At 43.8% G+C, this 27162-nt stretch overlaps 1 protein-coding gene across 1 annotated transcript in view; it reads left to right on the top strand.

Moving 5' to 3' along the window:
• The first annotated feature begins 5949 nt into the window (after positions 1 to 5949).
• The window catches only part of SH3BGRL2 (SH3 domain binding glutamate rich protein like 2), a 48799-nt gene continuing 27586 nt past the window's right edge, over positions 5950 to 27162 (top strand). The window contains exons 1-2 of the mRNA XM_064164050.1: positions 5950 to 6075; positions 6455 to 6913. Of these exons, the coding sequence (XP_064020120.1) occupies positions 5950 to 6075; positions 6455 to 6913 (585 nt within the window). The remainder of the gene's footprint in view (positions 6076 to 6454; positions 6914 to 27162) is intronic.

Genomic DNA, 27162 nt, shown 5'->3' on the forward strand with positions numbered 1-27162 from the left:
GCCTCCTCCCTGTGGGTATTGCCTCTTCCCTGGGCATATTGCTTCCAACCAGGGTGTGTTCAGTGCCAGGCTAGATGAGACCTCAAGCAACCAAGTCTAGTTGAGAGGCATTCCTGCCCCAGGCAGGGAGGTTGGAGTAGATGATCTCTGAGATTCCTTCCAATCTGAGACATTCTATGATTCTATGATAAATAGAAGGATGAGTGTTGGGAGGACACAGCCAGGCTCTGCTCAGTGCTGACCAATGACAGGGTGCAAGCTGGGGCAGAGGAGGTTTCATGTAAGCATAAGGTAAAACTTTTCACTGTGCGGGTGACAGAGCACTGGAACAGGATCCCTAGAGAGGCTCTGGAGTCTCCTTCTCTAAAGACTTTCAAAACCTGCCTGCATGCATTCCTGTGTGACCTACTCCAGGTGATCCTCCTGTGGCAGAGGGTTGGACTAGGTGATCTTTTGAGGTCACTTCCAACCCCTACCATTCTGTGTTTCTGTGAAGTTTTAGGCTATAAATCTGAAAGGAACAAACAAATGTTAGCAAATTTTGCAGTTACTTTACCAAGGAATACAAAAAGTGTATCTGCTTTAACAGGCAGATCCCTGCTTAACACAAAACAGCCCAGGTTGAGCCTAGTAAGATGATGCAAGATGATGCTAGAAGAGCAATCGTTTTTCTACCTATCACTTGAGATAGTGTATGATTTCTCATTTATTTAGCTGATGTTTATCCAGGCTTGCATTATCTCCTAAGTGCCCCTTTGCTCAGAGTATAAATTGCACAGGTTGTATATACACTGACCTGGTGGTGCCAGGCCAGGCAGCTGGTTCCATCCAATGTCTTCCTGCTCTGAATCCACATCTCTCCTGCTTCTTCAGGCAGTCCCTCTTGAGACTAGCTCATGAAATTGCAAGCAGCTCCCAAGTAGGTAAATACAACCTGTCTGCAGCACATCTCTAATCACCACTGCCACTTTTTCTGCCTTATCCCTGATACCATCAGCTCTGGCTCCCCTCTCCAGTTTGGGAAGTAGGACCCATATGCTTCCCCCACCCTTTCATTCTCCTTGGCCCCTACCCATGAAGCCTGTGATGCTGCCAGGGCAGCACTCTCCTGGTCTAGAAGGATGCCAGTAGGTTTGCTGAAGCCTTCTGTGCTACTTTTAGGGAGCTAAATTCACTTCATTTAGGCATGCTGTCTGTGGGAAAGGGCTCTGCCCTCTGCATCATCTCCAGAAACACAAGATACACCTGCCCCAGGGCTGAGGCCAGCACAGCAAGCCAGAGCCACTTACTTTGCACATGAGGACATTGGCTCTGAGCTGTGGATCAGTGTGGGCTAAAGACTCTTCTCAACTGGTTCCTAAAGATAACCTCAAAACTTGTGTACCCACAGAGTGAATGTGGCCTTCACTTGTAAGCTTGAACCCACACTCAAAATGAAATGCATGTGTAAACTTGATTCTCAGATCTACATCAGCTTTCCCCCTCTCTGTTCTGTGAAGCACCTAAACCCCTCTTAAGTTTATAATAACTATTCTTAGCTTATTTGGTGCATGCACTTCAGCAAAGTTGCCAGCATTTGTGTGCCCAGCTGCTTCTTATTCACCACAAGATTACTCGCCCTTTGTCCTTGCACACATAAATATTGTTGCTGACTCACTTCTCCTGATCCTGCAAGAAAAGAACCTTCTCAAGTGCCTTGTCAGAGTGGAACCGCACAGATATGGTAAACCATCTGGGAACAGGCCAGAATGAATGTGTTGGTAGATTGTTTTTCTGAGGTCTTGGCAGAAGGTCCTCCAGAAAAGGGCTGGCAGGAATGCAAGGAATACTCTAGCAGTCCTCCCTGAGTGCACTTTACATCTCGAGTGCTCACTAATTGAAGTTTCATTGGGACTGCAGATGGGGAAATGAGATTTGTGGGGGGTTGACATCATTGAACCGGATCTGTTTGCAGTATCTGGGGTTGAAAGAAAGGCTGAGGTAGAAGGTTGAGCACTGACTGGAACCTGCCTGGACTCCTGCTCCTCAGAGCCGCTGGCTTCAGCAGTGGTGGGATCTTTAAAGACATGAGTAGAAAATGAACTCTAGCACTTCTTACACAACATAGCTGTAAGTGTAAGAAATGATGAATGATTTAACACAGAGCATGAAAGATGTTTTTACCTCCAGGTTCAGTTCTTGTCTGAGCTACATCCGATGGAATTTCACAGGAAAGTGTTTTTCTTTTCAAAGGTCCTTAATTTCAGGAATTCATGGAGTGAATCAAAGCAGCCACGGATATTAACAACAAGTTATGCTTCAACCAAAAGGCAGCAGATTGTGACTTCAACTAAAGGGCAGCAGCTAAGGAGATTGAATTCTTACATAGCTTTGAAATTATCTACATATATTTAGATTTAAATGACACGAGCAAGGTTTTCTCAGCTCTCTGTGGGTTTTTGCTTGTCTTTTGGTTTTCTGTCAGTTATAAAATACCTGATACTAAAACCATTCTATGATCAAAACCAGCCATAACTTTCTGTTTTCCTCAACATGGCACAAATTTGTGAGTGCAGGCATCAAATCCTTTCTTAAAATTGTTCCAGCTCTGCCTCTTCCCTAAAGCCTGCTTTAACACCTGTGCTTTGTAATAGTTTAAGAATAATTGAAGTAAAAAGAAAAAAAGGTTCATCCTGGGATAGCTCTAAAATATGGCTGCAGGGAAAGCTGTGACATGCTCTGAAGGCAAACCTCTGGCCACAGTCAAGGTTCCAGAATGCAGAGTCCTGAGTTTGTTTTGGGGATAATTTGGTGTGATTTACAGAACCTCTGAAGCAAGGTTTGTGACTAAATGCTGCCTGACCTGTTGTGTAAATAGAGGAATCCTCACAGTATGCACAAGTCACAACTCCAGGCATTAATGTACCACTGAGAGAGTGTACCCTGGAGGTTCCTTCTGTGCTTAAATGAATACCTTAAAAACACAGTGGCTTCTAGGGCATATGTGGAGAATCAGGTTCCAAAGAGCATTATCTCATGGGCTTTCAAGCTGTGTCTAGCCAAAGTACTGCATGCTGTTACTCAAGAAGTAGAACAATCCTGTACTTACATCACATTGCTTTGGCCATTTTGTATGTTTTAGAGCCTTGAAGTTGTCTACTTTCTCTTGGATCTGCAGTGTGAGATCAGCTGATGATACTCTCTGTAGCTCTGCTGAAGCTGGAGAATTCTGTTTTCTCTTCCATTTATCTTCTTTTACAGGTTTCTAGCACGAACAGGTACATTTCTACTAAAGAAGATTGCTCAGTGCTGTCAGAGCTTTCAATGACATTCCAAAATAGTAATTTTCAACAGGCTTAGATACTTTCTGATTTTGTAAAAAGTACTAAAGACCCCTTTAGAAATTTTGATTATATGGATTGTTGCAGAGTCTATATGCATCTATTACTTGTAGCAACTTTCCACAGAACCCAGAGAAATAACTTATGACTACCCACTAGATATGCCTCAGACAGACTGGTCCTTTCAGGTGAGAGATGAAGCCATCTTAACCACTTTTTCAGTCCTGAACATAATATTCAATTTCTTCATTTTTTTTTCTCCTGTGCTTGGTGCATCTTGCTATACAAATAATCTTTTATCATAATCAGATTCTTCTTTGTCCAAGTTTGTACATTTGTACTTCTGTTTCCACATAATTGCAAGGCTTGGTTTTGTGTATTCTTTGTTACCTTAGCAGCAGTAAAGTTCTGTTTAATCTTCCATGAAGATCTAGCCTAACAATGAATCATTCTTACTGTGAAATCTGCAGTAACTAACCCCTGCCTCCCATAAATTCACCTTTTCAACTCCAGTCTTGCAATGCAGTGGTTCCGTGCCTCCTGTAAACATCAAAAGCTGCTCATAAATCATTTTAATTATGTTTTTAATTTATTACATTGCTTTTACCTAACTAAATGTCCCATTTGGCCTTCAAACCTCTAGCTGTGTACAACAGAAGTGGAGTTAAATGTTCAAGGTCTCAGGAAATGTCCCAGCAGCTGCTGCAGGATGGAGGATAATAGCCAATCTTAACCTATAGACCACCTGAAAGTGCAAAGTGTCATATGGCCATGACTGACAGATTTTACCCTCCACAGAGTAATAGTTCTCCTCTTAGGAGCCATGTCAAGTGAGAGGCCACTCTACAAGCTTTGAAATCTTCAACCTCTCAGTGTAATATTACTTCTTCCCTTACTGTTCTGGATTATTTCTGTGACAGAACTACCTCCTTTGTGTGTATGGAAGCACAAGTAAAAGAGAGAAATGAAAAAGCTATCTGGATGCCTACTGTCCATGCTGCATCAGAGTTGATACAGAGAAGTTATAAGTGCAAGATTTTTAGCCCAATTTATTATAAAGTTGCTTATAAAATTGTGAATAAAAAAAAAATAATCATTGAAATAAAGCTTGAGATAGTTCAAAGTCAGTTCCAAAGGGTGTTTAGAAGGACACTCTTATTGAGTTGCTGCATTCATTGTCAGGTAGTTGGATGCAGACACAAAGCCTCCTGGTCTGTCTGTGATGATGTCTCTATTGCAGGATCAGTGTCATATCACACAACACAGAGTTTTTGAAAGTTGCTTGGAGTTAACCTTACAAACCAACATTAAAAAAAAAAAAAAAGGTTTGTTTCTTTTGCTCCTTTTGCTGGTCTTTGAGCAGCCATTAACCAGTAAACATGTGCTAGTCACAGTTTTGTGGTTCCCATAGCAGGAAATGAAGGCAGGAGCACTGCAGCCAGAAAATCTTAACCTTTGTACCTAGGATTGCTCCGATGAAGTTTGTTCTTTTCCACAAGCACTCTCATAAAAGTGAAGTAATGAGCAGTTATAAATCTTCACAAGATTGGTACCTGAATTTTCATGACAGGATTGGAGTTTATGTTGCTGATATTGAGATCCACTCCATGAGGACAATGAAGTCTGCACAAAGCCTCCCAATAACAAGCTATAAATCAAGCTCAAAATGAGCACTGTGCGTCCTGGTTCATTTTTAAGGCTCCTGACAGGTAGCTTTCATGAGACCTGCAGGAAAGCAGTAACTAATATTAGAACGTAAGGAATGCTTTCAGGACATATTTGGCAATGAGTTGAGGTCTGCTTTTAATGTGAGCAGTGGCAATTCACTGAGGGCAGTGGCAATGCAAATATGTGAAGGAGGCTGACGCTACACACTTCACCATGGGGGCAAAACGGTGGGAAGGGAGAGTTTAATCAGAAGGGAGGAGCAACCATCTGGCTGCACTCAGGGAAGTAAGAGGATGAAGGTTACAACTCTAGTAACATGTATAAAGCTGCCAGCTATGGTTCTGAGCCTTTAAATAAAGACAGGCTGCATCTTCACAGACCCAAAAGCTGATGAGGGCCATAGGAGTCCCCTTCCGTCACTCGCAGATGAGTTGGCTGATGAGGGGTTACTTGGGGTGATCTGCTTATCCTGTTGATTAAAACATCTGTTCCACAGCTGACAATATTGAGAACTGTACATCTGTACCAGGGAGTGAAAATAACACTATTTGACTCCTTTGAGATGAACAGTGTAGAAGAACCTTCTTGTCCAGTGGCTGATCTCCCTTGCTTGTCCCTTTTACCTGCCTGACAGGAACATGCCAGCGTGGCCTAGCCAGAACTGCACAAGTTTCCACTCCTTCACTGTTGTAAATGGCAGCCAGCAAAGCTGGGATCAGGTTGAGCAGGGCAGAGATGATGGCAGAAGTGCTGGCATTGGCCTGGCAGGCTGAGCTGCCAGGGAGGAGCAGCCCAATGGTGGATGAGATGGATCAGGAATAGTGTGACAAGCAGGACCAGGGAAAGAACAGTATTCCTGTACTCAGCCCTGGTGAGGTCACATCTTGAGTACTGTGTTCAGTCTTGTGCCCCTCACTTACAAGAAAGACACTGAGTTGCTGGCGTGTGTCCAGGGAAGGCCATGAAGGTGGTGAAGGGTCTGGAGCACAAGGCTTCTAAGGAGCAACTGAGGAAACTGGGACTGTCTAGGCTGGAGGAAAGAAGGCTGAGGGGAGATCTTGTTGCTTCCTACAGCAAGGAGGTTAGGGTGAGGTGGTCTCTTCTCCCTAGCAAAAATTGACAAGACAAGAGGAAAAGGCAGCAGGGGAGCTTTAGGCTGGATGTTAGAAGAAACTTATCCCTGAAACACACTGCCAAGAGGCTTCCCAGGGAGGTGCCTGAATCCCCATCCCTGGAGTAGCTTAAAAGACGCAGAGATGTGGTGCTGGGGGACATAGTTTATCACCAGACTTGGCAGAGTTAGATAATGGTCGGACTCGATGGTCTTAAGAGGTCTTTCCCAATGATTCTGTGTCTCTACGGATGTCAGCGCGCTGGTTGTTCGTCTTGCCCTGAGGCCAGCTTGACCTGTGGGCGGCGCACCTGGAGGGTGGCACAAACGACCTTTTGGCGTCTCAAATGCGAAGGGTGGCACTTGGCGGCCCCGGGCGCAGGGGCCGTGGCAGTTTGGCGCAGGAAGGCTGCCCGTAGCCCGGCTCTGCCGGTGGAACGCCGCCGATAGCTCCGCTGCTGCCCGCCCGCGGAGAACTACAGCGCCCGTCGGCCCCTGCGCGCCGCCCCCACCTTTCCCGCCTCTCGCCGCTATCTCCTGTCAGCCAGGAGCCGGTCCCGGCGCGCCCGAGCGGGGCTGCCGCAGGCAAAGAAGCTGCTGCGGGTGCCGGCCGCCCTCAGAAGGACGGCAGCGGAGTGGAGCCGGGTGGCCTTGTCCCGGGCCCCGTTCCTGTCCCTGTCCTGTGCGTGCGAGCGGCGTCTCCGCATCTTCGCTGCCCCGTCCCGTCCGGTCCCGTCGCCGCCGCGGCGGGGCGGCTCATGATCTGAAGATGGTGATCCGCGTATTCGTCGCCTCCTCCTCGGGCTCGGTGGCGGTGAGTGGAGGCGAGCGGCAGGATGGAGGGAGAGGAGCGGGGCACGGGGCCGCCTTGTCCAGGGTTCAACCTCCGGAACGGGGGATAGCGCCGGGCGAAGCTGCCTAGGGGTTGTCCGCCGCCGCTCGCCGTCCCCGCGGCTGGCGAGCCTGTCCTAAGCGCCCAGTCCTCGCCCCGCACACGGGCACGGCCCCGGGTGTCAGCGGGATGCGGAGGGACGCGTCTCTGAATTTGCGATGGGGTAAAAACCCCAACTTCCCTCACTGCCCCCGCTCCCGAGAGGCCGCCGAACCTCAACGTGTTCGCAAACTGCCTTTGGCAAACCAAGCCCTCCTGAAACCTCTTCGTCGGGAGCAAGTATTGAGTGCATTTAAAGGGTCTTAGAGGTGGTTAAACTGGGCTAAACTTGCCATCCTGGGAGGAGGTGCAGCGCCTTGGTGCAGAGGGAGACCGCCCTGAGACGCACCGAACCCGGTCAGATGCTGTACCTTGGTGGCTGCCAACTACTGCAGGCTTTAAAAATACATAAAAGGAGAGCCTAGAGACAAACTTCAGGGCACTAACATCTCTCTGCTTTAGGAAATACTCTGGAAAAGGTATGGCTCTTTTCAAACTCAGTTTTGAAAGACATCATTGTGTCCTCTGCTTGACTGAAGCTCTTGCAGCTTTCTTTTATTGAATTAGTTATGCATGGGACTTGCAAATTCCCCTTTTTTCATATAAGGTGACAGTTCTGATTTCCATTAAGGCAATCTGAGCCTAAGTGTTGGACAGAATTTGTTCTTTAATGAGGAAACATCAGAAGGGTTTAGATATAATTGCTGTTCTTTTATGCTCCAGCAGTGAAGGCAGCAGCATTTTGGCATTGGCACTGTTTTTTCCCATCTCAAGATTTATTGTCTGTTCACTTCCTTTGGCATTTTATTGTGTGATACTTGTTTTCAGCTCAGTGGCATGGTGACAGGTATGTGTTCTGATATGTTTTGGCATGAAGTTTTCAAAATGCTTAGTGGCTGTATTATGGCTAATAAAAACTAATTATCCATTTCAGTGGCCAACTGAGTAAACACAGAGCATCTTCAGAACTCTGTAATCTCTGTTCATCAAGCATCCATAATAGAAACAACTTCTCCCTGGCATGGGCAGTTGGTTCATGCTATGGTAGCTCAGTATTGCTAAGTTTACTCTGTGTTTCATCTTTTATAGCTTGAACAATAAGGCATAGGGTTTTTTGTTTAGCTTTGTTGGGTTTGATTTTTTTTCTGTCAAAGAGGGGAGAAAGAACCACATAACTAGGTCACCCAAATCTCCTGTTCTGACCAGTCTGCAAATAGGTTATTGATGGGAGTTTTTGATTCTGTCCTCTCGTATCTCTCTCTGCCTGCAAGGTGCATATCCTGTGGCAGCAGCAATTTAAATCTCTTCGCTGTCTGTTAACCCAGCAAACCAAATCTGAGGTTGATAAGCAGTTTAATTTGCACAGCAGTTAATTTGCTGACTTTCTTTCTGGGCTGAACAATAAGATGACACGTAATAGAGATAACAGTTTGCATACTTTCTTCATCTAGACAGCAGTATGCCCAAATGCAGCCTAGCCAGAGAAGAACAGATAATTTAGTTATTGAAGGTACTGTTATACAGCACCAGAGCTGTGACATCTCTTTTCTGTCAGTTGTTTTTTAATCTGTGTTATCACAGCATTTATAAACTTTCCTTATGGGCTGGTTTCTGCTGTGCTTAGTTTTGCATCACTGAGGCTTTCTTTTTTCTTTTTTGATGTGGACTTTGGAGGGAGGGCCCATAGATCACGGCTAAGTGATTGAGGAAAATGACAAAGAAAAGTTATTCTGGTTATGTGGTAATCCACTTCTGGAGAAAAGGGCAGTTACTGAATTGAAGGACTCCAAACAAGGAAGTTTTAAACTTATTTTCATCTTCCTAGGGCTAAACAGTAGTGAAAGGAAACAAAAAATGTTTGAGTCATGTAATTCCTTGTCATCTCCTCCAGCCTTCAGCACAACTATGCCAAGTGCTTTTTGGGATCCTCTGCAAATCATGAGACAGGATTGATTTCCTTGTCTAGAGAAATGAGTATCCCTTAGACATCCTACTCTGTATCCTGCTAAAACCAGTGTCAGAACCCATGGTTTAGTTTCCGCCTGGAGAGACTAGCTGCTTGTGAGAGTGATGTGGCTGTGATGTGACCTGCTGTCATTGCACCAGAAATGTCCATGTGTAATATTTTCTGATAAACTATAAGCAATGGCACAGTGATACAGGAACACTAAATTGTCTAACTGGAAATCCTTTGTTAACTTATTCATTGTTTTGAAAATGAAAGTCCACCTTGTCTCTAGAGCAGGCTTTTGGTTTTATTGGCTACCTCACCAGCTGTGTGCTGCTAAAGAGGGACATCAGTCCTCTTTCTTCTGTGCCTGGAACAAGGCTGGGTTGCATTTGATGGAGAGAGAGGGGTGAAGGCAGTGATTTGTTTAAATAAAAATAGACTCATAGAAACATAGAATTGTTTAGTTTGGAAAAGACCTCCAAGATCATTGAGTCCAACTCTCCAGACTACCGTGGCCATTCAGCCATGTCCCCAGTTTCCATCGCCACATGTTTCTTGAGTGTCTCCAGGGATGGTGACTCTGCCACCTCTCTGGGCAACCTATTCCAATGACTGACCAATATGCAGCAGTTAAGTGGAGAAAGAGACAACATTATCTAGCAAATAAAATGAGCTAAACTCTTTGTGAATGACTCATTTTGAAATCTTCAGAATACCCAGGTCAAATGATAGGCATTTGCTGAAACAGTCCTGAAATATACACTTGCTGGTGGCCAGCAAGGGCTTCAGTTTGCATAAATACAACTTTCCCTGGAAGCTTTGGAAAATGTTTTCATTCTGCTACTCGGTGTAATTTATTTTGTGCTAGAGAAGATACAAAAATATGGAATGGTCACACAATTCTATGAGTTCAGTGCGTAAAATGTTCTGAGGGGTCATTCTGGAGAATGAGAGAAGGAAATGTCATTGGAGTGGAAGGGAAGCAGCTGATAGCAAGGTGAATGTTCCCTCCATTTGTTCTTGGACTTTGTGCTGCAGCGTCTTTTTTACATCTGAAAGTTCTTAGCCCCCTGAGAGGTTAATGGTCTAATTTTTGTTGGTTTAGACCCCTAAGAGGCAAATGCTAGTAAGTAGTTGTTGTTGTTTTTTCTTTAAATAAAACTTATGAGTATAAAGAATTAATGACCTATGAAGAAGTCACAGATTCCAAAACCTTGTGGATTTATCTGTAGGGATGCTGTAGACAAGTTACTGGGACCTGGTGGGAAGAGAGGAGAGAGAGGTATTTTGTCTGTGTGTACGTTTCTAAATAACCTTGTGTTGTCTTAAGCATGCATTAGGCATGGGAAGTCTGAATGGGCAAGCAGGCATGTTACAGCAAGTCTTGCAGCCTCCTGCTTTTTCTGACCTGAATTTATGCTTGTTGGTTAAGCTGCGTCTCCGATTCCATGTGCTTCTTTGTAGGAGCTGGGAGGCAGGCTTTGCTACTCCTCCCTGATAAGGACAGTCAGTGTGCTTTTGTGCTCAGGAGAAAGGCTATTTTAAAACCAGCTGTTTACTTTTTTCCTTCAGCAGAGCTTCACTGTTTTTAGGAAGTAGTCTATGCTCTCGTTTTTGTCCAGACCATTCCAAGGTGGCTGTAATTGAATCGCGTTCACATTTTCCAGTCAAACAATCATACTTTACAGTTGTGCTACTGTACCATGTATTGAGTGTTAAATGATTGTCACTGTTTTAAAACAGTGCTGTCTTTGACAGGAAACTGCTAGTATGAGCTGAGTAACGCTATGCCTGGAATTCCTCATTATCTGGGTATGTCAAAACAGAGGAGACTTCAGTTCCTCCTCAGGCAGAGGACTGAAGATCAATCAAGTAGGGGTAATGGCATTGAAGAGCTTGTAAAAATGGAGAAACGTGCAACAACTGACTCCTTTCTCCTCTGTGGTAATTAACATTTATGCCCTTGGTGTTTGATCAGTTAAGATGAGCAGATATTACAGGGCAACAAGAGGTAGAATCTCCTCTGACTGGTGAGAGAGATGTGAAACACTTTCCCATGAAATTTTTTGTGTGTTCATGAGATGTGAAAAACACATAACTGAAATTCATAGATTCGTAGCATCATAAAATGGTTTGAGTTTGAAGGGAACTTAAAGATCATCCAGTTCCAAGCCACCTGCCATGGGTAGGGACACCTTGCACTAGACCAGTTTGCTCAAAGCCTCATCCAGCTTGGCCTTGAACACCTCCAGGGAGGGGAGCATCCACAGCTTCTCTGGGCAACCTGTTTCACTGTCTCACCACCCTCACTGTAAAGAACTTCTTTTGAATATCCAGTCTAAATCCTAAAACTCCTGAAGCTTCAACGCTTTCCCTTTTGTCCTATCACTACAATTGACTCAATTTAATTCCATTAATCCCATTCCACAAATTAATTCTACAAGGGCAAATGCTCCTCAGCCTCCAAGAGCATGTTTAGGGAGACAGGGGAGTCTGGGGAGAACAGCATCAATCAGAAATGAGTAGACTATTTTAAATGACTAAAACTTGGAGTCTGACTCTTGCTGCAGAAGAGAATTATGGATTTTTGGTGAGGAAGTTTGATCAGATAGGTGGAGTTAGAGTTAAATTGTTTTTGTAGCAAATATTGATTTTATGAGAACAAAGCTCTGCTGTTGTTTCAGCATATTACATGGAAGTCAAACGAGCTGGACTTTTTGTTTCCTGTAAGGCATTTAACATCACAGCATAAAACAGAATGTCAGAGTAACTGCAGTCATGTTTGTTTGGCTCACTTGATGTTGGGCAGTGGACTGTAGACAAATACAGTGCTGAAGTTCTTGAGGTTGAACGTGTCTCCTAGTGATAATAATCAATCTGAACTCCACCTTTGTTTGTACAAAGCCGTTGTAGCTTAACGTTCTCAGGAAGAATGTGCTTCTTGTTGAGAGGTGTAGAGTGAACTTACTTACAATATGTCACTTCTGGAATATCCACCAGTTAACAGGGTTTTTTTTTGCCTCTCTGCACCTCAAAGATACAGCAGTCAAAACTGAAGGTGATTTGGTTGAGTAATACAAGAGCTTTTTGTGAGAACTCTGTTAGTTTTGGTGGTCATTTGGAGGGATTTATGACTTGTGGCTTGTGATTTATGGAAAATAAATGGAAATTTATGGAAAATGCAAATTGTAATCTTGATAATAATATTTTAATATTAGAACCTTGCAAAATCAGATTGTAGCATCAGGTAAGGTAGCTTTTCAGAAAAGAGACAATGATCCTTACAAATAGAAGTGATGCTGTAGTATTTACATGGCAAATAGCAGTATTTAAAATGCACAACCACACTATTGTCTAACATCTGTCAACACGCTGAGGATACATCTGTTGGATTGGATCCTCACAGCCTAATTTATGCATCTCATGTGAATGTTCTATGGTGTCACTTGACCCCTCAAGAGGGTGGTACCTACAACAGCAACAATACTGAAAGAAAAGTTAGGTTAGATCCTTGCTCAGTCACAGGACATGTCATGAGCCTCATTGAGGGTTGTCCTGCACATAAATCTGCACAACTCTCCATATCAACACAGTCTGAGGGATGATGAAATTGAAAGCAGCCCTGCAGAAAAAGGCTTTTAGGAGTACTGGTGGATGAGAAACTGGACTTGAGTTAACAATGCACACTTGCAGCCCAAAGGGCAAATTGCATCCTGGGCTGAATCAAAAGAAGAGTATCCAGCAGGTTGAGAAGTGATTCTGCCACTCTTCTCTGGTAAGACCTCATCTGCAATGCTGTGTCCAGTTCTGGGGCCCCCAACACAAGAGAGATGTTGACCTGTTGAGCAGGTCCAGAGGAGGGCCACAAAGATGATCAGGGGGCTGGAGATCCTCTGCTGTGAAGACAGGCTGAAAGAATTGAGGCTGCTCAGCCTGGGGAAGTGAAGACTCTGGGGAGACCGTAGAGCTACATTTCATTTTCTGTAGGGGATCTACAGGGAGGCTGGGAAAGGACTGTTTAGAAGGGCTTGTAGCAGTAAGATGAGGGGCAGTGGTTTTACACTGGACCAGGATAGATTTAGGTTGGACATAAGGAAGAAGTTCTTTACAATGAGAATGGTGGAATGCTGGAAGAGATTGCCCAGGGATTTGGTTGAGGCCCTGTCCCTAGAGATACTAGACTGGAGGTGTCCCTGGTGAGTGCAGGGTGGTTGGACAAGATGACCTTTGAGGGTCCCTTCCAACCCAGTGCAATTTGTGAATCTGTGGATCTGTGTGGATTCATGTCTTGGAGCTTAGCAGTTATGTCATTCCCATTGAGGGGATCTGTGGACTTTCTGGATCTAGTACTTTTGACTGCCAGAATGAGTTTCTTCATCCTTACTCAAGTTTCTTGTCAGGTCAGGTGGCTCATACTCATCTTTGCTGGCTTCTGTCAGACCTGTTTTGCAGCGTTCATGTGGCAGAGGGAGCCTGAGAGCCTCACTCAGGAATGAATTCTGTGAGGCATGGTACTGGCCCTCAGGTCAGCACGGAGGGCTTCAGCTATTTTCCACCCTTTGGGTCTAGGTCTCAAGTCAGTATTCTGAAGAAGTCTATATTCTAGTTACACCTTCTTACCTTGTGGTAGAGAGAATGAAGAGTTTCTGAACAGTGATTTACATAGCTTAAGGAACGCGGTCTGGTGGGAAACAGTTGAGAACCCCAGCCACAAAGATACAGCCAAAATCATCCATGGGTGGTGTTCAATACCTAACTGTTGTGCCATACTTGGGTGCTCTAGCACTTTTCACAGATTCACATTTCTTCACAGCAGATAGACTGGCAGGTGCAATGCTACCTTGAAGAACACCCTTTAGACTACTACAGGAAGATAATTTCTGACCTTTGATTGCAATTGCAGCTGTAATAAAATTTCAAGGGAGACACTCTTCTGACTAGGTTCCTGAAGACTGTTTGGAGTCTGTGTTTTGACTCTCTGTGCACTGATCTGCTTTGGACTGGAATGTGGTTTGCTGTCTCTAACAGCTGTGTAGCACCATTTATCATTAAAGGTGTAGCCCTCCATTTGGAGTACATTCGTGTGGGTTGGAGAGAATAAAATGAATCATAAAAGGCAACTTGTTCATATTGAGAAGGTTCCTCCTCTGTTTTTTTACAGAGTACAGCAGTGTCAAAGTGCAAGTCCATGAGTGGACATGCTTCAGTGATGGTGACCTATTCTTTTCTATCCATATCATCAAAGCTTAGGAGTTCTTTTTCCTCATAGTGTTAGCAATCACAGGAGGTCATGTATAATGGGATTTGATTTCATTAATGAGGAAGACAAGTTGAAGTCATGACTGACTTGCATGCAATTTATCAATACAGGTCACTTTTGGCTTTTAGTTTTTATATGTTTTCCACATTGTTTTGTGAAATGAAAATTAAATTTGGCACATAGCTCACCTGGCTATTTTCTAGAGGGTATGACTGAGGAGGAACAGCAAGGAATGAAGCATGATATGCCATTCTTTGGTTGTCCCCACTTTCTTGTCTGGCACCAGTACACCAACATAGAAACTGCCACATTTGCAGTTGTCATTGTCACATTATTCTCTTCCAGTGTTGCTTCTGCAGAGAGAAACTCCAGCAGAGGGACAAGGATGGCAGCTCTCACAGAATCACAGAAACATCCAGGTTGGAAAAGCCCCTCAGGATCACCAAGTCCAGCCCATAGCCCTACCCTATGAGATTCACCTTGAACCATATCCCCAAGTACCACATCCAAATGACCCTTAAGCACATCTAGGGTTGGTGACTCCACCACCTTCCTGGGCAGCTCATTCCAGTGCCTGATCACTCTCTCTGTGAAAAATTATTTCCTAATGTCCAATCTAAACCTCCCCATTCTCAGCTTAAGGCCATTTCCCCTTTTTCTGTCTCCAGTTACTTGTGAGAACAGAACAGCAGCAGCCTCTCCACAATGTCCCTTCAGGTAGCTGTAGACAGCAATGAGGTCTCCCCTCAGCCTCCTCTTCCTCAAACTAACCATCCCCAGCTCCCTCTGTTGCTCTTCATAAGATTTATTCTCTAGGCCCTTCCTCGGCTTCATTGCCCTCCTGGACCCACTCCAGCACCTCCACATCTCTCTTGTATTGCAGTGCCCCAAACTGAACACAGCACTTGAGCTGTGGCCTCACCAAAGCTGAGTTCAAGGAGACAGTCACCTCCCTACTCCTGCTGGCCACAGCATTTTAAATCCAAGCTAGGATGCCGTTGGCCTTCTTGGCTGCCTGGGCACACTGCTGGCTCATATTCAGCTGCCTGGCTATTACAGCCCCCAGCTCCCTTTCTGCCAGGCAGCTCTCCAGCCACACTGCCCCAAACCTGTATCGTTGCTTGGGGTTGTTGTGACTCAAGTGTATGACCTGGCACTTGGCCTTGTTAAAACTCATCCTGTTAATGTTGGCCCATTGATTCAGCCTATGCCAGCCCCTCTGAAGAGCCTCTCTACCCTCATTCAAATCAACACTGCCACCTAACTTGGTGTCATGTGCAAACTTATTGGTGACACTCTCTATGCCTAAATCAAGGTCGTCAATAAAGATCTTAAAAAGAAGTGGTCCCAACACAGATCCCTGAGGAACACCACTAGTTACAGCTGCCAACTGGATTTAACTCCACTGGCCACCACTCTCTGGGCCCTCCTGTCTAGCCAGTGCTGTATTCAGGAGACAGTGTGCTCAGCCAAACCATGAGCAGCCAATTTGTCTACAAGAATTCATTGTAATCATGCTGTAACGGATTGGGTCACTGCAACTGGTGGCTTCAGTGCTGCCTGAACTGGAGATCATGGTACCAGCAACTTTAATCTGGTGAATTGAAATTGAAAGCAGAGGGCTTTTTGCCATATGCAGCCTGCTGCAGGCATGGTGTCTGGTTTCTTGTCTAGAAACATTGCTCTGACAAGGAATAATGAACTGAATTCCATTATATTTGGGCATCACAGAACTGCTTTCTCAAAGTCTGTTTGACTGTTCTTCTGTAAACCTTAGTCAGATATTCACTTCCTCTCCATACTTTTTTTCCCAAGAAGTCTTATTTGGGCAAAATATGCTAAGCCCCAGAACATCAGTAATTTTCTTTTTTTTTTATAGTTTAGCTAAGTATTTGGGTAAAAAAAAAAGATATTCAAGGAAGTTGAATTAAGGTCACTGCTGGACTAATGTGAATTCTGTGATCTGCAGTCATTTACTGGGATGTAGTGTCTAGTGTGAGTAAGTTCATGTAAGATGTGATCCAAAGCTTATTGAAATTGGTGAAAACATCTTCATTGACCCACTGGGCTTTCATCCAAACCAACTGGCTTCCATGCTTGCCATTAAAGCTAAATGGTGTCTCATGTGTGTGAAAAGTTCAGAGCTTTCATAATGTGTATTGTGCTAAAGGTTTTATTCATGCATGTAAATGGTTCAATGCTGCTGGCTCCAACTAGGAATTGCTTGAGGATATGTTTGTCTGCAAACATATCCTCATTAGCAGTAAGGAGAAATGAACCTCAGGATGTAATCTGCTACCAGAAATGAAAGAACTGGTTTGTACAAGGGTTCTATTAGACTCCTAAGCCTCTGCCTTTGGGCAAACCATGGCAAGTAAGTACCAGTTGGATGACTTGGAGGCTGCATTCTAGACAAGAGAGTTGAAGTTCGTGAATCTCCACTGTTCTGGTAGACAGTTTAATGTTTTGATAAGCTTTACAAAAGATGATTAATGTTTTATAAGTCCCTTGAGTTGGTAGGTTTCCTTCTTGGCAAGGGGATGGTTTTTACTTGTGACAGTCAATGGGAAGTCTGCAGTTAGCTGCAGTGGCTTGGGAGAACTTGAATTGCTCAGTAGCCATGAGATTGTTTCTTAATCTTCTCTCCTGGGGTTGGTGTGTTGTTTAATCATCCCCTGTTGGATAGGCAGGTGGAGTCAATTCAGAGACCCTAATTCATTGCTGGCTCTTCATTTCTAAAAGCAAACATCAGATTTATTTTAGTGAGACTCATGTGGGTGAGCAAAGTGTGACCTGATCTTCTGACAAAGTTGTTACTGAATTTCAGGTGCTTTGACTGGGAGAAAGGAGTGATTGACATAACACTCTGCAGACACCTCATATGGCACAGTTTGTCTTACAGCAAGAGTGTATGGATTCAAACCCTGCTTTCATGTCTTTCTTTGACCCCCATCTGTAAAGTCTTTTGGGGAGAAACTTTTGATTGTTCTATTCAAGGTTGTAGCAGTCCTTCCACTCAGGTGTGCTACTTTACTGTAAAAGTTGGTGCTGCTCTGAAAGAGCTGAGTCTAAAGCATGTAGATATCCTTCTGGAGTGAAAAGAGCTACAGTGACACAGAACATTCTTAAACAAGTTATTTCTATTTCATTAAGGAGGGAAGAGAAAAACAACTGGATTTTACAGTGGTAAACAAACTTATTTAGTCTAAATTTAATATACTTCACTATGAAATAACTGAATTTGGTACAGTTGAAGGGGAATAACTCTCTTGCTAGCTTATTTATGAAGAGAAGCTCTTAGAAGATGTATGGTGTTCAGTGACTCATGCTACTCATCAATAACAGCATGCCTTTCTGTTGCTGCCCATCTCTGTTGGGTAGGGCAAACTTTGTCTTGACAGTTGAGAGTTCCAGGGTTTGTGGTTGATGGTTTTGCTCTTTTATTTCTGGATAAGTCATCCCCACCATTCCTGTAAGACAATTTGGAAAACTGCAATGAGATGTTTCTCATTTTACTGCAAGGAATGAATCTGCAGAAGTCAATGCCTAGGGGTCACATTTGCATATGTATCAACCTACCTTCGTGCTTGAATATATGCTTGAATATACATATGTAGATGTCTATTTTTGCATACACACATACTGATATATGTGTATGTATTATGTATATTATGTCTGTATATATGTCTCTATGTGTATGTTTCTTAACCTTGGAATCACTGACAGATGCTAATTATCACTTGCTAAAAACAAACCACTGAGTTTTGCATCTCCAGAAAAGAGAAGATAACATCCTGATGCCTCACACTGGTTGCCCAAGGTACGTCAGGATCTGCTTGCACCCTGTCAGAAATTACTGCTCCTATAGCAAGATCTCCATTCCAAGGATCATCTTAGTGCAAATCCCTCAGCTATGAGCAGGGACACTTTCTGCTAGATCAGATTGCCCAGAGCCACATCCAGCCTGGCCTTAAAAACTTCGAGGGATTTGGCTTCCACCACCTCTTTGGGCAACCTCTTTCAGTGTCTCCTCACCCTTATGGTGATGAACTTCTTCCTGACATCTAATCTAAATCTAACCTCCTCTAATTGGGTCCATTCCCCCTAGTCCTATCACTTCTGTGGCATTACACTGTCCTGAAAAGTCTTCATTTCTCTTTGACAAAGTGAATGCTTGAAGTGATATTTCTGCTACAGATACAGGATCCTTCTTAGTCACAGGATACCCTTGTGAGGACACTAGGGAGCTGTACTGGATTTTCTCCTGCTGTGTCTTTAGCTAAAACAGAAGGCAGATTACCAGAGGGCAGACTGGCAACTTGGTCTGTTTTAAAAAAAGTCTCAGACAACAATGGGCCAAGAAGATTAAAAGATATTAGAATTATGTGCTATGATTTGGTTTGGGTTGGGTTTTTTTTGAGCAAGTTGGGACCCCAGTGGCTAGCACAAAAGACAGGGGAAGTTTGAGCAGCCTGAAAGATCTCAGGTATTCACAAAGCGTATTCTCAGCTACCGATGACTTCTGCTGATGGAACCATCCTGCAGGACTAGAATAATTCATTTCAAAACACTAATGGTTCAAGCCCTAGCTGGCAGCTAGCTTCTTTCAATAGATAGATGTCTTTGTTTGTAGTTTACCATATGTTTCAGTAATTCAAGAGAGTGGTTAAAAAGAAAGTGCTATTTTCATGTATTTCTTTTCCACAGGAAACTTCTCAAAGATGCCAGAGAATAATTTAAATCTCCTGTTTGGCATTCTGCATTTAACTTCTCCTGATACTGCTCTCCTTTGTCAAAGTGGCATATTTATAGCAAGCATTTTGCATGATGAAAGAAACCCTTTCAATAAGCAGCAGCTTTTTCAGAATGCATACCACACATCAATACAAATAAATGCAACCCTTACTAATTCAGCTACTTTTTAGTACCCCCTCATCGAATGCAAGTCATTCTCTGATCTCTGTGCTATGTTACATTTATTCATATGTTTAATGCTTTTGATTTCTCTGAGTTATTTGCTTCTGAAGAATATCCTTTGCTTCCCGGTAAAGTCCCAGTTCAACAAGGTGGTTGAGAACTGTCCAGTGCTACAGCATTGGAAACTCACTAGTCAGTCCTGCAGAGGTGGACAGAATGTTGATCTTTGAATCACACAGTTCTTCCTTCAGTGTTAGGAGAGCTGGAGATAGTTTGGTTTGTTGCACATGGAGGTCTTACTGTGCTGTAGCAAAAAATCTGCAGGAATGCAGGGATATCCCTTTGTTAGTGTTAGTGAATCAGGCTTCCTTGGTAGAGTTGTGATTTTTGTAAGAGGGAAGAAAAACATGCTAACTATGTTCTGTTTTTTAATTTCCTTCAGATGTGTTAAATATGTAGTAGTTGCTTAAACTTTACTGAAATAGCTCTGAAGAGAGCAGTTTTAGAAGCAGGTTTTGGAAAGCAGAGCAAATGCTGTAATACCTATATGAGTCAGCAGTGTACTCTGGCAGCCAAGAGGGCAAACAGCATCCTGGAACTCATCAAACACACCAGCTGGTCGGAAGAGGATATTATCCTGCTGTATTTAGTGATGTGTGGTCTCACCTTCAGTACTGTGTGCACCTTGGGTAATGTATGGAGGTCCTTGAATGCATCCAGAGGAAGGCAACAATGCTGGTGAAAAGGCTGGGAGGAATGTCCAGTGGGCAACAGCTAAGGAGTCAGGGCTTGTCTAGTTTGGAGTAAAGCAGTCTGAGGGGTGACCCCATTGCTCTCTGCAGCTTCCTCAGGAGGAGTAGAGACAGAGGTGCTGATCTCTTCTCCCTGGTATCCAGTGACAGGGTGCCCAACAGCTGTGTTAGGGGAGGTTCAGACTTGACATTAAGGAATTATTTCTTTAAAGACTGGTCAGACACTGGATTGGGCTTCATAAAGAGTTGGTCAATACCCCAAGTCTGTCAGTGTCTTAAGAGGCATTTGGGCAATGTTCTTAACATACTTGAGCTTTTGGTGAGCCCTGAAGTGCTTAGACAGTTAATCTAAGTGATCAGTGTAGGTTCCTTCCAAATGAAATAGTCTATTCAAAATTCTGCATAGAAAAAGAAAACTTTAAAAACAAACAAACAAATACCCTAACAAATTCACACACATTTCCTATTATGTAACATGTTTATCACCTAAGCTTTTAAGATGGTAACACACAATCATTTGTTTTTTCTGGTGTGTGGGTGACATGGTGAGTCAGCAGAGCACTCAAAGTGGTGTGAACTAGTTCTGTGTATTTATCAGCCACACTGTTTTGTCACCATGAATAAAGCATCCCCAGCTGTATTTTCTGTGCTTGCTGCAGATAAGAAATACAAGCAAATTTCTTGACAATAATAATAAAAAAGTAGCTTGCATTTCTTCCTCCTCGTTAGCTTTAAGCATCAAAACTTAGGGGCACCGGAATATTTATCAGTTAGGATGGATACAAACACCTAGCAGCCCATGAGACACAGGAAGTAATTAGCCTTATTTTATCTGGGTGGGGTCACAGTTCTGTTACTTCAAGTCCCACTGGACACCTCCTACCTTGCTCATGAAGCTGCACTCTCTGTGTGTCTGTTACACTCAGCTGGAGCTCCAGCTATTTGTGAGACAAGAGCTAACTGATGAAGAATGTGGAGCCACAAGATGCCATATGCAGCAGTATGGTAGAGTTTTCAAGAGACATTGAGGCAAGCTTTGGGATTGCAGTACTGCCTAGTCCAGTAGTGGCATACTGGGTTTCATGGAGAGCTCTTTATCCACATAAACACAAGGTTGCATCCATCTTTTTCCCACAGAGCTACTAATCTCCTCCATGAATTTGAGAGTAAGGCCCTTTGGACACTTGGGGAAAAAAGTCTGACTTTTCCCTAAGAAAGTCAATGCTTGCATTTATTTGTTTTCTCATCCTGAAGGAGCAGAGATATTATGAGTCCAAAATGCTCCAAGGAATTTGACAAACAAGCTTGTGCAAAAAAAAGTTGTCAATACTTTCCTTATTTTCTTCAGACAGCTTCTATCCACACAGCACAGATGTGTCATTGTGCCAGCTCCAGATATACACACCCCTGATAATGCACTTAAAACCAGCAGTAACAGCCCTGCCAGTCATTCAGAATTTGTTGTGCTAAGTTTTTACAGATACTTACAGGTTTTCCCAGCAGTATAGGAAGCAGCAACAGAAAGGTGCTCTAGACAAATGTCATATTTCAGATACAATTGGGCTGTATTACTGCAAAGTGCTGTCAGCATGTTTTTTGTAAGGCCAGTATGATGAATTTTGTTGATATCATTCTCTAAACCAAGGCAAACTGCCACTTCTATTATTCAGATCAATAACAAAATTACCTTGGACTCACCTGGGAGCAGAACAGGGTTTCTAACTTTATTAACAGATGTCAGTGTTACTTTTCTTTCAACAAATACAGCTACAGCCCTGTAGCTGCTGTGTTCTTGCAACCTCCATGTTCACAAACGATCATTTCTCTCCTGCAGCTGCATTTCACAGTGCATGACTGCATCCCCAAACTCAGCAGCCATCTACTGTTATCCCATAAACTGCAGCCTCATCTCCTGTAGGGTCAGAAGGAGTCACCTCTGCAGAGTCGATGGTACTGCTGAATGAAGCCATGGATCGTCAGACTCCCCTGGGGCCTGGTGCTGGGAACCTTTGCTAGAAAACAGACCTTGCTGCAGGCAAACCTGTTTCACTGAGTAGGTCTCCCTGCACATCAGGGCCTCCATGGCAGCTGTCTTCTCTGATCAAAGACTAGTTCTGTATCTTCTTTCTTACTAATATTAGCTTCCTAGCAGCTTCCCAGTGAAGAATGTCATGCTATCTAAATCTTTCAGAAGCCAATCCTTTCTCTGCTTCTCTTTAAACATATCAGATCACTCCATTAGAGATGCTTCAGGAAGATTGTCTGACCTTAGAAGATGCAGATCCAGATCAAAGGTTTCATGCATACTTGAACTGTATTTCTTGAGATTAGACAGGGATGATAATTTCACTAACCCTGCAGCAAGGCAATGACAGGTTTCAGTTGCTGATGCTCTGTTGTTTCTCAGATCAAAGGGAGCTTTCTTTCAACTGAAGATACACAAAAATCCTCTTTGCTTTTCTCTGAAAAATACAGACCCCAATTCCATGATTAAGAAACCAGTCTTTGATTGATTTGTAATGTTAGTGTTAAATTGTTCCAATCACTGGGTTTTAATAGCCCAAATAGTACCCAATATCATCCTCTGAAATATATGAAAAAGTCAGGAAACAAAACAGGTTTGTGAAAGTTGTGATGGAATTTCCACCACTGAATTATTTTTTGAACTCACATTCTCTTTCTTCAACTCCCTGGTGGATTCATGGGGCTGGTGTTACACAGCAGACAAGTGAAAAGGATCACAATGGGCTGTAGTGTATTGTGTTCAGTTTTGGGCACTTTAATAAAAGAGAGGTGTTGAGGTGCTGGAGCAAATGCACAGGAGGGTAACAAAGCTGGGGAAGGCCCTGGAGAGTAAATCTGATGAAGAGCAACTGAAGGAGCTGGGAATGGTTAGCCTGAAAAAGTTGAGGCTGAGAGGAGACCTCATTGCTGTCTGCAGCTACCTGAAAGGATGTTGTGGAGAGGATGGTGCTGGACTCTTCTCACAGGTATTTAGTGGTAGAAGAAGAGAGAATGGCCTCAAGTTGTGACTGGGTAGGTTTTTTTCATGGAAAGAGTGGTCAGACACTGGAATGAGCTGTCCAGGGAGGTAGTCGAGTCACCAACCCTGGATGTATTTGAAAATGATTTGGATGTGGTGAAACCTGAATGTTTCTGTGGTATCTCCAAGCATGTGAAGGGAAACAAAGTTATGTCTTTTTGTAAAGGCATAAACAGCCAGAATTGAACAGGAAAAACTTAATCAGCTTGTGTGAAAGAAACATACACAGTCACATTTTGGTTTACATTCCGTCTGGAGTACTAGTTCATGACTGCAGGGCTCTGCCTACATGTAAAAGCTCTGAGGATAGCCCTGCTGGCTGAATTTGCTGAACGTTCCTGTGGGATGGCATGTTCAGAAAGCCAGAAGCTGTGGCTGTTCAAGGCTTTGTCACAAGCAAAAGTTTGCCCAAACTTAGCATCACCCCTGTAACAGTGGTGAAACTGGACATGTCCTGGTACTGCAGATGCTTGCTTTCACTGTCCAGTGTATTACTGGCCCATCCCCAGCACCCACAAAGGCAAACACACAAGGCTGCAACCAAAGAGGCTGGAAGGCAGGCATAAAGTATGTCCTGGGACTCTGTACTGGGCAGAAGAACAGCTTTGAAGTTAATAGCAGTAAGGACTTCATCTGCCACTGCTAGCCCTTCCAGAGATCTCAGATAACAATATTCATGACATCAGGAAGAAGACAGGGAAAAAGAAAGGGGCAGAAACTGCCTCTGCAGCCAGTTTTATAGGCATGAAGGAGTTAGGGGAATGAAATGACAAAAAAATCACACTTGCCAGTCTATCTCTTGGACCTATCTAGCTTAGAATCAGAGAATCAGAGAATCAACCAGGTTGGAAGAGACCTCCAAGATCATCCAGTCCAACCTATCTCCCAACCCCCTCCAGCTTCTGGAGGCCCTCAACTTTATGGTTCTTAAAGGCACCCAGCCTTAAACCATAAACTTCTATAAAGTAGAAATATAGAAACATATTTCCCTTTGCTGCCTGCTTGGGACTGGAAGCCTTTTGAAAAAACCCCAAATCTGGCTTGTATTTTGCTCGCGTTTCTTCAAACACTCTGCTCTTTTGAAGGTACCAGGCATATATTGCACAGAGGGAAAGGTGTGCAGATTGCTTGGCAAAGCAGTGTCTCAGCAGCTCCCAGGGACCTGCAAACTTATTTTGCATGAAGCTGAACAGATTGCCCTCTCAGTTCGATGGAGTATTTCATATGGCGAGTCCTTAATTACGTCTCTGTATGCAAGCGGAAGGTTGCTACTAGCAGGACAGCAGGGCAGTGCAGGCTGCCTCTGGCCTCTCTTCAGGGACTGTTCTGTTTCTTTTCAGATTGAAGAGTTCTGTGGTCATGAGGCACCAAAGGTGTTTTTAGCTATTTGGAGGTTTGAGGAGATTGTATTTTTCCATCTCTCACATGGCTACAGCAGGTAGCCAGCCACTGGCAGTGCTTTTGGGAATAGTTATGCAATGTCGATTTTTTTCTTTCTTTTTATTTTTTTAATTAAAAAAAATCCACCTTGCTACCCTCCTTCCCTTTACACAGCTTCTCATCTCCTCTTTCCCTAGGTACATAGCTGAATTGTGTTCTCCAGCACCAAGAGCGATGAATTAATCATGTGAACCTGCCACCGCACTGCCATCTCTCTGCAGGAAAAGTTGCCAGGCTTCGACTGTGCTTTCCTTTCCTAAACCAGGCAGAGAGAGAAATTTGGCAGAAATTGCAGGTTGTAAATGTAACAAGGCCTTGAGGGATTTGCATGTCAGCCTTGTGAAGGTGTGAGGGTTTTTTTTCATTGCTTCAGTATGAAAGCAGAAACGTGGTGGGAACAGAAGAATGCAGATGTTGCTCGGTGTGTCTGTAAGAGAGGTTGCCTCCTCCATGCTTTTGTAAGGAAGGCATGTGTAGGTTTGCAGTTCACACTGTTTACATGTGACATGGTTAGGGCTTGCATCTCTTTGTTAGAGCACAGTGTCTCATTTTCTGGGAGTCTGTTAAGACTCACCTGTGTAAGAAGTGAAGATTAGTAATCTTCTGCAGTAACTATAGTGCATCTGCATTTTACCCTGTAGCAGTCCCTTTGGTGATGTTTGCATGACTTGTAAAGGCAGAGGCTCCCAGCTGATAATTTTCAGCTGTGGGAGTGAGCTGGAGCTTGCATTTACGTAACACAAATGCTGTTTATGCAGTTCATACTTCAAATAACTGGAGCAGGTCATGCTGAGCCTTTTTCTTAGGGTGTGGTTTTGCTACTGATCTAAACTAATTTGACTGTGGTGCTGGCATTACTGACGCTTCTTCCCTTGTTCCCCTGGTTCCAGCATTATGCTTGTGCAAGGAAAGCTGCAGGAGCTGCTTGGCAGGGCAGAGGAACATTGTGTCATCCCGGTGACAGCCAGCAGTGAGATCTGCTTAGCCTTGAAGGTGTGCCACTACCAAATGCAGATTGCAGCTGAGTCATAGAGTGGAGAATGTGACTTCTGCAGTCTTGGAGACAGGGCAGGTGTCAGGAGCAAGGAAAGCATCAGGGAGGAGTAACAGATTGAAAGAAAAGGCAGGCAATCAGCAAGACCATCTCTGTCTTTAGGGGTGCAGGTCAGGATAGACACATGCTAGGACTCAGTGAGGTGAACTTGGACATGTTTTTGTAAATGTCAGACTTGTGAAATCTGTCTGTGGCCTGCCAAGCCAGGTTGTCAAGCGAGGGTGGATTTTTCTCCACTGGGCTCTTGGCAGGAGCTTGGATCCTCTGCATAGGCTAGTGAGGAAGGGAGACCTCACACTGCTTTGTGCCATGTTGTCCTTCTTCAGTGTTTCATGTGGTCGAGCACATGGAAGTGTGGAAGTTTTTAGAGTTCAGAGTAACCACAGATGAGAGCTGCAGGCAAAATTGTGAGGCTGACGCACTCCTGCGGCACAGATCCAGTTGTGGAGGAAGACAAAGGTCCTGTGGTTTTCTTGGGGAATAATCAGCTGGCTTCTGTTGTGGCAGATGCTCTGAGCATCCATCTTGAACAACAAGGCATAATTTAATGGGATTTTAAATGTAACTAATGCTCTTGTTTACAGGCTTGAATCAAATATCTTGGGGGAGGAGACAATGATATGTTTTTGGCTAAAAATTTCCAGGGCATTTTGTTTATGTTTATGCAGCTGGCACATCTACAGCTGATATCTCATGCAGATGTCATGTGGAGAATTGCAAGGCTTCTGGCTAAAAACAAACCAAAAAAACACCCACAATTTTTTTCACTTCAACATCTTAATTAGTTTCATAAAAGGAGAGGTTAGGAAATGTGGGCTTATGGGAGAATTCTTATGATGCAAGCAGTAAAATTTTAGGGATCTGGTTAAATCTAAGGTGCAATTAAACTTGTGCCTAGTGTAGAGACTGCTGGAAGATGGCAGATGAGAACAGATATGTGTAGGTACTTGTGTACTGGTACATGGACTGGGCCTGAGCAAGGGAGTGCCTTCTAACAACTTCACCACACCAGTGCACAGACAGCTTTGGCCAAGGCTAATCAGTCTTACAAACAGTTCATGACCATGGTTTAGATGTTACAGCAGGCCAGGGATCATTCCCAGTGTGTGGTTTACATGCAGCCATTCTATGCGACTGCAGGCTTCATGGACTTGGCCAGGTGATGCTATTTGGTCTCATGGCAGAGGGCTGGCCCAGGCACTGTGTAGTTTACTAATTGCTCTGACCAGTTCAGGATGGGATTCACGTTGGTTTTAGCAGTACTGAACTATAAGGAATTGACCTATTCACACATCATTTTAGACATCTCATTTTTGTTTGAACAAATATCACACAATCACAGAATATTAAGGGTTGGAAGTGACCTCAGAAGATCACCCAGTCCAATCCCTCTGCCAGATCAGGGTCACCTATACCAGATCGCACAGGAGCACATCCAGGTGGGTTTTGAATATCTCCAGAGAGGGAGACTCCACATCCTCCCTGGGCAGCCTGTTCCAGTGTTCTGTCACTCTCACAGGGCAAAAATTCTTCTTCATGTTTATATGTCTCAACTTCCACCCATTGCCCCTTGTCCTGCCATTGGGCATCACTGAGCAGAGCCTGGCTCCATCTTCCTGTCACTCACCCTGTACATATTTGTAAACATGAATGAGGTCACCTCTCAGTCTTCTCTTCTGCAAGCAGCAGAGCCCCAGCTCCCTCAGTCTCTCTTC

This window comes from Pogoniulus pusillus, chromosome 25 (genome assembly GCF_015220805.1).
Source record: "Pogoniulus pusillus isolate bPogPus1 chromosome 25, bPogPus1.pri, whole genome shotgun sequence".
In the NCBI taxonomy this organism is placed as follows: Eukaryota; Metazoa; Chordata; class Aves; order Piciformes; family Lybiidae; genus Pogoniulus; species Pogoniulus pusillus.